This window comes from Gymnogyps californianus, chromosome 27, assembly GCF_018139145.2.
Source record: "Gymnogyps californianus isolate 813 chromosome 27, ASM1813914v2, whole genome shotgun sequence".
Lineage (NCBI taxonomy): Eukaryota > Metazoa > Chordata > Aves > Accipitriformes > Cathartidae > Gymnogyps > Gymnogyps californianus.
This window is the reverse complement of record NC_059497.1, coordinates 6,048,033-6,060,659: the sequence shown is the minus strand read 5'-3', so window position 1 is coordinate 6,060,659 and position 12,627 is coordinate 6,048,033. Positions and strand designations below refer to the sequence as shown.

At 49.2% G+C, this 12,627-nt stretch overlaps 2 protein-coding genes across 2 annotated transcripts in view; one reads left to right on the top strand and one right to left on the bottom strand.

The window, feature by feature from the left end:
• Positions 1-12,627, top strand: part of LOC127026358 (guanine nucleotide-binding protein G(i) subunit alpha-3) — a 378,524-nt gene that overhangs the window by 298,274 nt on the left and 67,623 nt on the right. The window lies entirely within an intron of this gene.
• Positions 1,069-12,021, bottom strand: TIMM17A (translocase of inner mitochondrial membrane 17A). Its single transcript, XM_050911564.1, has 6 exons — positions 11,991-12,021; positions 7,703-7,802; positions 5,905-5,968; positions 4,435-4,563; positions 3,928-4,038; positions 1,069-2,616 (listed from the first exon to the last, which is right to left on the bottom strand). The coding sequence occupies exons 1-6, from the start codon at positions 12,014-12,016 to the stop codon at positions 2,546-2,548; spliced, it is 501 nt and encodes a 166-aa protein (XP_050767521.1). The 5' UTR covers positions 12,017-12,021; the 3' UTR covers positions 1,069-2,545.

Genomic DNA, 12,627 nt, shown 5'->3' with positions numbered 1-12,627 from the left:
TGAGCACCCACCGGGAGTATGTCCCCTCAGCAGGAGCACCCGTGAGGGGCGGCGGGATCCCTCCTGCCACAGCAGCGAGTCAGGCTGAAATAAAACACGGGAAACGCCTGGGTGCTGTGGCGATGACCGGGCAGGAAACCCTTTCCCGGGTGGGCGATACACCGCTGGGCAGCGGGGCCTGCCGACTTCCCTCCTGGGATCGGCACGGCAAAGGGCGCTCAGCCCGTCAGAAAAGATGCTGCAGGCCCGTTGGTGTGCGGGGACGACAGCCTAAATCAGAGGCTTCTCGAAGCGTGTGAGAGTGACCGTCCAGCGCAGACGGTCAAGGGGGATTAGAGGGGAAGAGCTGAGCTGAGTAAAGCTCATCTCGGGCAGCCGAAGGCTGTCGTTACCTTACAGAGGGGTGAGGGAGGAGCGCCTGGCAGGGCCACCGCAGCCCCTGTGCCACAGCCACTCACCGGTGGCACCTGTCCCTGCTATCCCGGTGTCCCTGCTGTCCCTGGCAGGCGGGAAGTCGCTGCTGCTGCGGGGAAGGGTTCTGTTGTGACCCTTTTTTGAGCTGTTTGGATGTGGCCCGGCTTTGGGGACGGCGAAGGCAGGGCCTCGATGGAGCCCCCAGGGTGGGGAGCGGCAGGTTGCCCTGCTGCAGATCAACCCACGACAGGTCCTGCGCACCCCCGCGTCCCACCCCGGCCACGGTCTGCTCCCAGACAAAGCACTGGTGGGAGAGGGCACCCGAGTGCTCCAGGCTCCTGCTTCGATCCGGGCCAGGAGGTGACTTGGCTGAGTCCTCTCCCCTCGCAGCAAAGCGCGAAGGACAGCTCAGCGGTGCGAGAGCCGGGGCCGGAGAACGAAACCCTCGAGCTGCACGCAGATTTGAACAATGCCCGAGTGCTCTCATCCTACGTAAAGAGCACGGGAAAACATCTGGTGATTAACAACGCAGATTTGGGATACACAGGGGCGGCTCCACAGCTGGTGAGAGCTGAGTGTAACTCTCTCTCACAGACCAGAGACTCGCCCACCCTACGGCTGGGGTCTCAACCGAGAACAGAAGAGAGCACTGGCTGGGTGACACAAATCAAGAAAATTGTCTTTAAAATTCGCCCGAGGAACCAGGTAAGCAGCAAAGCAAGACGAGCCTTCACACACACACAGAGTGCTTTTGTGCTTAACGTTTTTGAAAATTACACACCAGCAGCAACTATATGAAACAGTACGGTACCAGAGACGCAAGCCGCGGCAGTCCCGGAGAGGTTCTAGGACAGGCAGGGGGGTGGAAACAGGAAAATGTCACTTTTACAGGATGACAGGAGATGGTCAGGATCCTGCACTTGCACGCACGCTTCGTACAATCCTAATTCACCCATTTGTCAACCATTACTGTGACCGCTTCTGTGTTATTTTCATCCTGTCCTCCTACTACATGGGTCTGACTTCATTTCCTGACAGAGCGCAGCGATCAAGCTCCTCCCTGGGCAGAGGAAAAGCCAGGAAGCAGCTCAGATAACATTACTCAAGTCTTTTTGAATACGGATATTCTATCAGAAACTGCCAGCAAGCAGTAGTATTAACAACAGAAAACCTCACTGGATATGATTTTTTAACTGCTGGCAAAAGGGAACATGCCTCCACAAGCGGAGTTTAAGAACAAAAACATGGAGCAGATGTTTTAATTGTACTTAGGACTGGATCCGAGGTGAAAAGGCAAGAGGCTGCGCTGGCAGCAGGCACGCGGGTGCGACGCTTCACCCTCCGGCCCCACAGGCCTACGTGTTTTCTGTTCGGGGCCCCTACACACACCTCGCTGCACGGTTCTAGGAGGGGAAGCTGTCTGTGGTGTTCCCTTTCGAGCCTGCTGCGAAAGCCACGGCAAGCAGCGGCAGAGGTGAAGAATTAGTTTGCTGCCAGCTCTTGCTAAAAGGGGCTCAAAGCCTGGTGGGTTTAGGGGAAGGCGGAGGTACGCTGCAGCCTGCGGATCCACAAAAGGCAGATTCTGCTTTAGGCTGCATGGCGGTAGCGTAGAAAACAAAGAAGAGCAGTGAAATATATATTGCTGGAAGTAATTTTCACTGGCTTGCGCATTCTCCCAATAATATTCACTTTAGGAATGTAAAACTGCGTGTAGATGAACTCTGTTCCTTAAGCTGAAATATGTGTAGCAACCTAAATCCAATGGGGAAGAGGCTAAATTCCAGCTGCGTTCGCTGTGGATGGTCAATGCCACATCCCAGAGAAGACTCCAACGACTTTCACTTCAGTCCACGTCCAAAGGACGACAAGACTCCGTTTGGTCCTTGTCTTAAATCTCCATGTATTCTATCAGACATGTATTAACATTACAGCAATGGAATCTATCATGAATAAATAGATTTGTCATCTTCTAAAAGTTCGCCTGTGCAGCTTTACACTGAAAAGTGCTGAAGGTCCTCTTGGCATGGTTTGTGTAAGAGACTACCCCTGGTGTAAAGACATACCGCATCTTGGTCCTCCAGCATTTTAAATTACAGCTCAGGTACAACGTGAACTAGGAGAATGAGGATAATCACTGGTATTGTCTGTAGTCGCCAAACGGAGAGGGCTGCAACTGGGAGGGGTCATCTGAGAACTGAGGGCCTGTGAACAAGGCAAGAGGAAAAAAGGCAAATAATAAATACCAAAAGAGAAGAGATTCTTCCTACTAACAGCATGAAACACATTCACAGCATTCTTAATATAAATCCTCTCTAAAACTAATGAAGCCAGTAACAAGACTTCACATTTGATTTTTTTTCATTCAAAGAAGTTCAAGAGCTTTATGCATTGACAAGAGCCTCAGTCCAATATGGCCCACATTTTTATCTCCTTTACTAATGGGGAAATGAATCAGAGTGGCGAGAAGGAAACATTTTCAGTCACCTAAAGGAGCTGGAAACCTACGCCTTATTGCCCTTCAGTTGAACTTAGCCACTCTGTAAAGGTTTACCCACGGTAACTTGCCTGACAATAAAGCAAGCCAGTGAAACGGAACAAATCGTTGCGGAGTCAGCTTCCCGACTCCGCTTACTGACGTTCTGCTGGAGCGAAGCACTATGTTTACTGTACGCCAATTTTAGAGAGAATAAATTGTAACGGATAGATGATACTCTTTCTCTAAAGCAGATTAATTTTAAAATGTCTTTGCATTAAGAACAGAAATTGTTATAGTTTAGACTGAACAAAGAATGTCAGTGAACAAACCTGAGAGAGGAAGCCTCTCAGGAATTAGTGGCTTGCTACTAATCCTTTCAACACTAGCGTTTTCATCTGTATTCCTCCCAAAATAAGGTGGGGCGATAGAGGGATTAAGTATTTCGCACAGGCAAGTATTGACACAAATGGTTACCGACTCGGCTAACTGACACCTCAGCTTGCATTTTACTTAGGGGGGGAAAAAAAAAGGGATGTAGTTTTTGAAGCAGTTTAGGAAAAAACTGCCGCCACCACCCCCCCTTGGAAATCTTTTATCTGTATCTGCCTGCTGGTCTTGATCACCTCATTTACAGCAGGGTTCCCCACACAGACCATAGCTGGCCTGCCAGCACCATCCCTCTTGCCCGCAACTTGCTGCTTGCTGTTCCCTCAAACCTACTGTGTCACCCGCCACTGACTACAAAATACTGCTGCCACCCTCTGACGGGCTGCGTGGCTGCATCAGGGGACAGGGCAAAAGACAGCAGGGACGTCCCCGCTTTCAGCCACGCAGCCTCCAGTCGCCCAGTGGGACGGAGCTGAGGACACTCTTGTGTCCTCGGCAACGTGCGGCCCCTCCTTGACTTTCTACAGCCTTAGAAGCTGGCAACCGGCAGAGCAGATTCACTCTGTGGCAAGACCGATGACTGGAAGAGGTACATGAGTAAGGACTGCACTATAAAAGCCTTGCGATACCATAGTCTGACGGCTCCTTACCGTTTGGAAACTGTGTGGAGGCAAATCTTGTTAACAGAATACCAGCTCCTTCAATTAAAGCTAGGAGAATTCCTCCCATCGCAGCAGATCCGACCATGGCGACAGGTCCATCTAAAAATAAAAAGCACAAAAGAACACTCTTTACTTCTTTGGAGCATTACTTTGCCTATTATAGCTCTCTTTAGTTATAATCTCTCCTATAAGCAGACTCAGAAGCAGTAATTTTGCATCCGTTAAGCCTCATTAGCATCACCAATAAAAGGATAATTACTGGGCAACTCACCCCCTCTTCCTCAAGGAAACAAAGGAACACCGGTAATGTCTGAGAACGTAATTATTACTTTCATAAGCACAGGACAAAAGTTTCAGATTATCTTTCAATTTCTCTGAGAAAGTAAATTCCAATTTGGGTATCATAGACTGTTGCTTCACTGTAACGGTGAGAACTGTACATTTAGAACAGAGAAGTTTGTCAATTAATATCCTCCTCAGTCCTCAGGTTCTTACTTCTTGCAGCTAATATAGCTCCAGTCAGGGCTCCACTTGTGATTGAATTCCACGGATCTTCTTTCCCTCTCATTCTGACCATACTGCAGTCAATCATGGAGAAGAGACCTCCCCAGACAGCAAAGCTACCTGTTAAAAATTAAACAAAAACCAGTTTAGAGAAAGCAGACCAGCCAGCCATGCCGCAGCCATGGAATCACGAGATGGTGTAGTATGAGCGTGCTTGCTTTCAGACGTGGAAGTATATTCAAACTCACAAAGAACCAAACATAGGTTAAAATCAATGCTGAGAAAAATTCTCAACTTGCCAGGTGACACACATACTACACATACATACATTCTACATATAATCATCTCACTGATTTATATTCAATGACAGGAAGATTATCACACAGTGATTATAATGGAACTTCCATCCTAATACAGCCAGATTAGCTCAGGGAACTTTCAGATTTTTCACTTTTTAAACATACTTCCTCACAGAGAATGATGCAGAGTAATTTCTGCACCGTATCCTAATCCTGCTTCTGGCAACTCAGAAGATCGGTACTGGTCGGTATCGCATGGCAGATGCAAAGAGACTGCGGCAGTTTTCAGAATGCAAGTTCTGAAGTCTTTTAACAATAATGTGTATTAGAAATGAAAAGAAATATTGATCTCCAGACTCATTTTGGGAAAACTACTATTTAGAGTAAGTTCAGCCCTCCTTAATTTGAGGTGTCTTAACGCTTTATAGCAGCTTAATACCAGCTAAAAACCAGGAGGTGGGATTCCTCTCTCCACGCAGTCACCACAGGCTGCCGCCACAGAGCCTTTTCAGCCTGCGGCCCCGATTTCTTTAAGTAGTTCTGCTGCAGCTGATGTTTCTGTTCACCACTCTCCCATTTTCTCCTTCTGTAATGTATTAACTCAATTTGCCCGTCAGAATGGCATAATGGCACAGCGCAGCGCATGACCACAGTGCGACCTTTAAGAGGTCACGACGTCATTTCGACTCAAGCTGCAGTTTTGTCATTTTTAGACTTCTACGCACAAAATTCACTTCACAAAAACGACTGAAATTTACCTAGCTGACCCCAGGGGCGCAGTCTGAAACCCTGCCCAGACCCACCCATCCACTTCATTGCTTCTCCAAGTTTCATCATTCCTTTTAACGAGTCAATTTTGTTTATTTTAAAACCCTGCGCACAAGGCACAGGCTCCCAGGCAGCTCTGCACACAGCTTGTTAAAATACAACAAAATTATTAACCCTGGCTTACCACTCCATGAACACAAGCGTGTTTCCTCCACACCTAAACTAATTCTGGACGCATCAGAACCATATTTACTCGTTGCTTGGACTAACAAACCCTGCTGAAAGACAGCTGGCCCACAGCTCAGGTGTCACTGCACTTGTACCACGTCACATTCCCAAACTCGGTTATCTACCAACAGCCACCTGACTGCAACAACAATAAAAAATTAATTACCTCCCAGTTGTGGAGCTCTTGTTTTAATAGCTGTCAAACTTCCCCGCAGCCGGTGGTTTACGCCCTACAATAGAAGAGAAATGGCAGTTAAAATAAGAGAGTGACGTCTTACAGTCAATTTGACTGCGTATAGCAAAAACTTGCCACGGGCCCAACATATTTCTAAGCTCCCTCAACAGCTGTGATCAGGAGCTGACAGAAACTGCATTTTACACATACTTTAGTGTTTATCACTCCCTTATAACATACCTGTCAACTACAGAAATGAATTACAGCCATCAGGCATTAAACAATTTGAGTTCAAAGTTCGTTTGAGTGGCCCAGTGGGGACTGAACAAGACATTTAAAGTAACGCTTTTAGCAAGATAAGCATATTTATCTTTCATGAGTACAATTTCTTTGTTCCTATCTGATGCCCGGCCACTTGACACAGTTTGCACACAGGACACCAGCGGAGCAAACAGCAGCATCAGGAGCCGGTAACCGCAGGGAGGAGACTCTGTCCGTGGCGAAGAGGGAATTCCACCCCGAGGAAGAGTGCCACGGGGCTGTGACAGAGGAAAACTGCACGCTGTCATATTACATTTCCATCCGTATTTTATCTGTTTTAGTACAACCAACTCAACCCTATCGCAGATGCCCACAGATAAGGAGCACTGCGCTCGGCTGGCAGCTGCGATCTCACTAGCTGTCCCAAATTTAGTCATTCCTGCTGGTCAGGCAGAGTATTTAGTCCTTGTCTCATCAGCTCAGCCTCAGTAGCTAGGAGAAGCAAGCAATTCAGCTTCGAAGTGTAGTGCTGAGCCTTCCAGAGCCTAACACTGAACATGTCATTCAGGACCCTACAGAACTATGACTAGGTATTTTCCTACACTTTAAGAAGATTTAAAGAATATACACCCAAGTTTTATTTTTGATACAAGCACTCAGAAGTGTGGGCAGGTTTATTTAGTAAGTTTGAAGCAAAATTAAGAATGTAGTTAAGCATATAATCCTTTTCAAGTTAAGCATCTGCAGGACCTGACTAGTTTGGAAACAGTTATTTATTTACAAAACTTACCTCAAACTGATGGCTTATTAAGAAATTTTAGGCAAACAAATTGTCACATAGTAACACCAAAAAACACTCAACAAAACCCCCTTTTATATGAAGCCAGAGAAACGTTTTGAAACAAATGTTCAAGTAGCAATTGGATTGTATTTTATCAAATGTCTCTACAACAGGTTTATAGTCAAAACTTCGCAGCAGAAATCCTGAAAGTGAAAACTGACTTGCACCAGCTAAAATTCAACTTTCATGTTTACGCACACTTCTGCATTTAAACAAAACCTGACTATCAAAAAAATCCAGTTAATAAAAAACGTTAATAATTAAATAAGAGATTAATTAAAGAAAATAATACCCCCTAATATAAATCTGAGGGAGAAAAAGATTATTCCTTTGAGTCTTTCCATTTCTTAAAAGAAAGGGAGAGGGGTATGCCAGAAGAGGAAGAACAGCCCAGGCTTCACATCTTCACACGCAGACAGAACCGAAGGCAGAAAATCAGACGAGACAGACATATTCTGCTGCGCCCTCCACTTCCCCGTCCTGAGGGAGATGTCCCTCAGCGAGGGAGTGCAGCCGGCTGCCAGCGTCCCACCGCTGCCATCAGATCAAACAGGGGGAAGCAGAACTCCCTCGGTCCCACTCACTGCACAGGGATTTCTTCTCCACCTTTGGCTGGCCAGATTCACTGTTGATGGACAGAGAAAGCAGGACTGCACTCTGAATGCACTCTCAAATGATTTTACTTACCACTGGGGAATTTCTGAACCCCTTGATCGCTTGGAAAATGCCACCTCCTATCGCTCCCATCGTGAAAGCACCTCCGCAGTCATCTACTATCCTCCAGGGACTACAAAGAAAAACAAAGACGAAAATACTAAATTCCATCATGTTAAACCGTAATGGATCCACCACTCATGCATTGAGCGTATCCACTTTGGAAATTCACCATCAAAACATGTGTCACAGTATCCAAAACTGGCGTGAAAATCAAGCCTGCCAGCTGTATTGTCTCACATCCAGCTTGCTGAGCAGACCTCAACAAAACACAGGGACAGGTAATATTACAGCAAAACAAACTCGACTTTTGCCGAGAGTCTACCAACCCACCTCCCTAGAGCGGCAAGCATCAAATATACAGAAGAATTGCCTGAACTCCTCACACAAGGCAGAGAGACGTATTTCCATCATGGAAAACTTCTGCAGAATTCCAGCTCTGTCCTACTTATGTAGTGTAAATAGCTTTAAATTTACTGTTCTCATTCTTGTCTTGACCTACAGAAAACTTAAGTGGCAAATTCAATGAGACTCGGTTGACAGCTGGCACAAAACACCGCTTTCCTGAATTACTCATGCTTTTCATTAGTTCTGGTTATTTAAATGGGAGACTTCAAAGTCATCTTTTGTTAAACTGAAAAGGTTTTTCCTGATGCATCCTGGATCTTTGAAGTTCATTCAAACAAAACACAGATCTAATCAGAGGTCCAGAAGGCCACGAGTCCTGCCTCCCACAACACGGAGCGTCGAATGTTTCCGACCAGCAAGCAAAAGCTTGGCAACAGAAAGAGCACCTTCCTCGCAGCAAAGACTTTCAACACCAGTGAGATGCGCTTTAATTTGGGGTTCAAAACCGCTGCCAAGCACTAGAGCCTTGCAACTCTCCACCACTAAACTGAACTCCTAAACTAGGTGAGCACTAACCTGCTATTAACCTCTGTTGCCACTGCTGGTAATTTCGAAGCATAAAATAACAAAGTTATTTTGCTTCTTTCATCTTACATCAAAATCTTACAGCAGAAGCCAAGCACTCAGATGATTATAACTCCTGCACTGGCAATAATCAGCAAAGTAGCAAAAAACAGACTGCAACAACATGCAGGGCCACAAAACTGAACACTATGGCAAGCTCAGTGTTCACATCAGCAAATGACAGATATGAGCATCGATGTGCATTTCCGATTTCACTCTGAATTTCATGTTTCTGTTCTTGAGGATTCCCTACAGCATCCAGCTCCTGCACGTGAGAATACCTCTTCATTGATCCACTTTGAATCTGTCACTTTTCTACTTCACAGAAGATGCTAATGCTCTTCTGCTGTAAGGAGTGGAAAACATCACCGCTTTTCCCCAGACCCCTCGCTGTACTGCGTATTTTGTCACGAGGTGGTTTTTTTCTTCCTGAAAAAAAAGTCTAAAATTTGCAGTCCCTCCTCCTACACCTCCTCCCGGGTTCCTCACTTTCCTGACCTACTTCTGAATCTCTCCCGACCTCCGCAGTCGCTCTAATGAGAGCGTAGCCGGCTCTGCACGCCTTCTAAACGAAGGTAAATTGCTTGTTTGCACACGTGGCATTGTTCGCTTGCTTTGCTTTTGCATCTTGGCATCGCTTGTTTGTTCCGAACGCACCAGAACCCCACCCAAACGTCACCACTCATCTTCCCCAGGGACAGCGACATCCAGGTCCCAAACCCACACTGATTCAGAAAACAGTGGGAGGATTGTACATACCCTTCTTTTTTACTGCCCTGCCTGTAACGTGCTTTCATCTCATACTCCTTACAAATCCCCACTGGCTTTGACTAAATTAAATAATTTAGCCCCACTTCACATTTTATTTTCCTTCCCCTATTTCCTGCATTTTATGATCAGGAAAAGGTTAGAGGCACACTGTTGTCAGAGATGCCAAGATGAAAAGCGACTAAGTCTTTCTTCTCAGGGGTTTTTTTTGTTGTTTTGTTCTTCTCCACGTCTCCTGTCCAGATTTTGATCTACTCTGTTATGAATAAAACATCTCATCACAACTCTCTTCCTTCATTAACTTGCTAACAATGATCTCATTAAAAGGCTTTCTGGAAATCTAAATACATTATGTAAAGTGGTCTTTCTTTACCCACAAGGTCAAAGAATTCCAATTTAGCAAATCATGACTGTTCCTTGCAGAAGCTTCATTAATTAGACCCCAATCATGGAATGCTTTCCTAGATTTTTTCCATCTTTAGCCCTGCTTCAGATGTCAAGCTCATTAGCTGTTACCTTTGGGGTTCTTAATTTTCCTTTTAAACTATCCTCCAAGCCTCCGCAGGAGCAGCTTTTAAATGAGAAAACGTCTTTGATACCAGCACAACCATTTCGTATGTCAGCTCCTTTGATCTCCCGGATAGACACCGTGTGCATCTGAAAGCCGACACAAAACACCCCGCAGTCCCTGGCAGTGCTTGACCTCAGTAGAGGAAAGAATCGGAAGAAAATAAAAGAGATTATTCCATTATTAATTTGGCACTTATCTACAAGCTTAATGTTACTGTTAATTGCTTCCCTGACTTTAAGGGGAGCCCTCACAGTAGGGAAACGACGTGCTCACTGCTACACGCAAGATAAGGTCAGATTCCTGCTCCTGATGGCAAACGAGATCGCTTAGAGATGAAGAGAGCAGAGGCCAGGACTTCGCTTATGCCATGCCTCTGGGGCAGCCACATACCAGCTCGACTGACCGGAGAGGCTGAGGATACCCCGCACCTCAGATACGCACCCAGAGGGAGCTGCGGTGGCTTACAGCACTGTTTGGCTCGATAAAAAGAGGAGAGGGCAGCAGGGCCAGCGGAGCGAGGAAAGCCGGCGGGCACCAGGCCAGCCCGTGAGCCAAGACCCTCGCTTAGAGGGGTGAATCGTCCCTCCGAGCTCCACGGCTGCCTGCAGCTCTCCTACTGGCCAACGAACCACGAGAGTCAGAGGCCACTGCGTTTTAAATAAACAAAGCTGCCTTTTCTCAGCGCCGATGGTTCAGCGGGGTGCCAGCCTGACACCAGCTCTGCTGCACTTCATCCTCGTCGCCGAACCGTCGTGACATGCCAGCCTGAAGAGCCTGACCTCTGCCTCCCCCGTCAGCCGTTCGGGCCATTCCCAACGCAGACGAAAACTACACAACGACCCACGCTTCTAACGAAGGCGACCGCGATGCAAACTACAGCCGGGTCCTACGGTGTCACCTTCCAGTGAGGTCACACTGCTCCCAGAAACAGCAGCTCCCAGGGGGCTGAAACCCCCCCCACGTCACTGCGGGGGGGACAGAGATAACGGGGTGACCAGCAGCAAAACGGGACAAAACAGCGTGGGGCCCCTGACAGCCCCACTACAGCTTCGCAGCAAACCGTCCCTTATCGCATGACTCTACTGAAGGGAGAATGAGATTACCCAGAACCCACAACAATCAATCAATAAATAAAATTTATTTCACTAATGTCCCAAACTTTCTGCTGCAGAAAGGCAGAGCTGACATTTATGGAGACATTAAAATGTGGCAGCAGAGCAATCTGCAAAGCTTTGGGAAAAGCCTCGCAAAGACTCACAGGCCGCTATTCGCAGAGGCGAGCAGAACGTTGCGTACTTAATCCTAAACCCAAGCTTTCATTTAAACGTTTTATTGCTAAAAATAAAACCTTTAAGTTGCAACCAACGCGGCTGTGAACGTTTACAGAGGCACTGCTGAAACGGGACCGGGTTGAGATGCCGCCGGTTCGGCGCTAAGGCTGCCTGTGCGGCCACGCCGGTGAGCTCCCGCCTCAGGGAAGCGGGGAAAGGAGAAGGGCAGAGTCACCGGGCGCTGAGGGGACCCTGACGGGGGGCTGAGGGGGCGAACCGCCGCCCGACGAGGGAGTGTGTGCCCAGGGGCTGCAGCCCACAGAGGCCCAGGCGCGGCACAGGCCTCAGGGCCTAGCCGCCACGCCGGTACCTCCTCCCCTCAGGGAGGCTCCGCCGGGCTCGGTACCGGCGGGGCTTTGGCTACCCAAGCGCACCGGCGGCCCCGACCGGGCCTCCGCGGCCTCTCTTCTCAGCCCGGCCTCCCCCGCCGCCTCTCCCTTAGAGGGGCCCCGCCAAGGTCACACCCTCACACACACACCCGCCACCCACCCTCCCCCGCCGAGGAGCGGCCCCGGGGATCGCCCGCCCCGCTCCCCCCCCGCCGCCGGCCCCCCCGCCCCGCCGGAGCCCCCGCCGGACTCCACTGCCGCCGGGCGCCGGCCGGGCGCGGGCCGCTCACCAGGGCTCACGCGCGTACTCCTCCATCTTCGCAGGCGCCACCGCCCTCGCCCGCCTTCCCGCCGCGCGATTGGCTCACCGACCCCCCCTGGCCCCGCGCCGCCCAATGGGGACGGAGGGCGGGACTAGGCGGAGGGGCAGGGGGAGAGAGGCAGGCGTGCGCGGAGGTGTCTGCGCATGCGCCGTGCCCCCTTCGCCCCGCCCCGCCGGGGGCTGACTGGCGGCGGCGGCGCCGGTGCTTCCCCGGGGCCTGCGGGTGCCGGCCCCGCCGTGAGGCCGCGGCGGGAAGGGCCTGCTTCGTCTGCCCGCGGCCGTCAGCGTGTGTCCCCGGGGAAGGGGAGAGGGCGCTTCGGTGGGGCTGTCCTCACAGGGCCCTCTGAGGGCTGGCTGGGGGTACCCCGAGGGTGCAGGTCGGGGGGCTGAGGAGAGGCTCCGATGCAGGGAAAAAAAGCATATAATGTCTCTGTGAGGGGTAGGCCCACGTCACGGCACTCCGACAAAGGCCTGACACGCAAAGCAGCTTTTATTTAGCCCTCTGATAAGTAGTGCCCGCAGTAAAAGCGTGAGCAAATCCGAGGGCCCTGCCTGTATGTCCGTATCATGTCTGTAAATGCATCCCGACAGAAAATGCTGTGAGC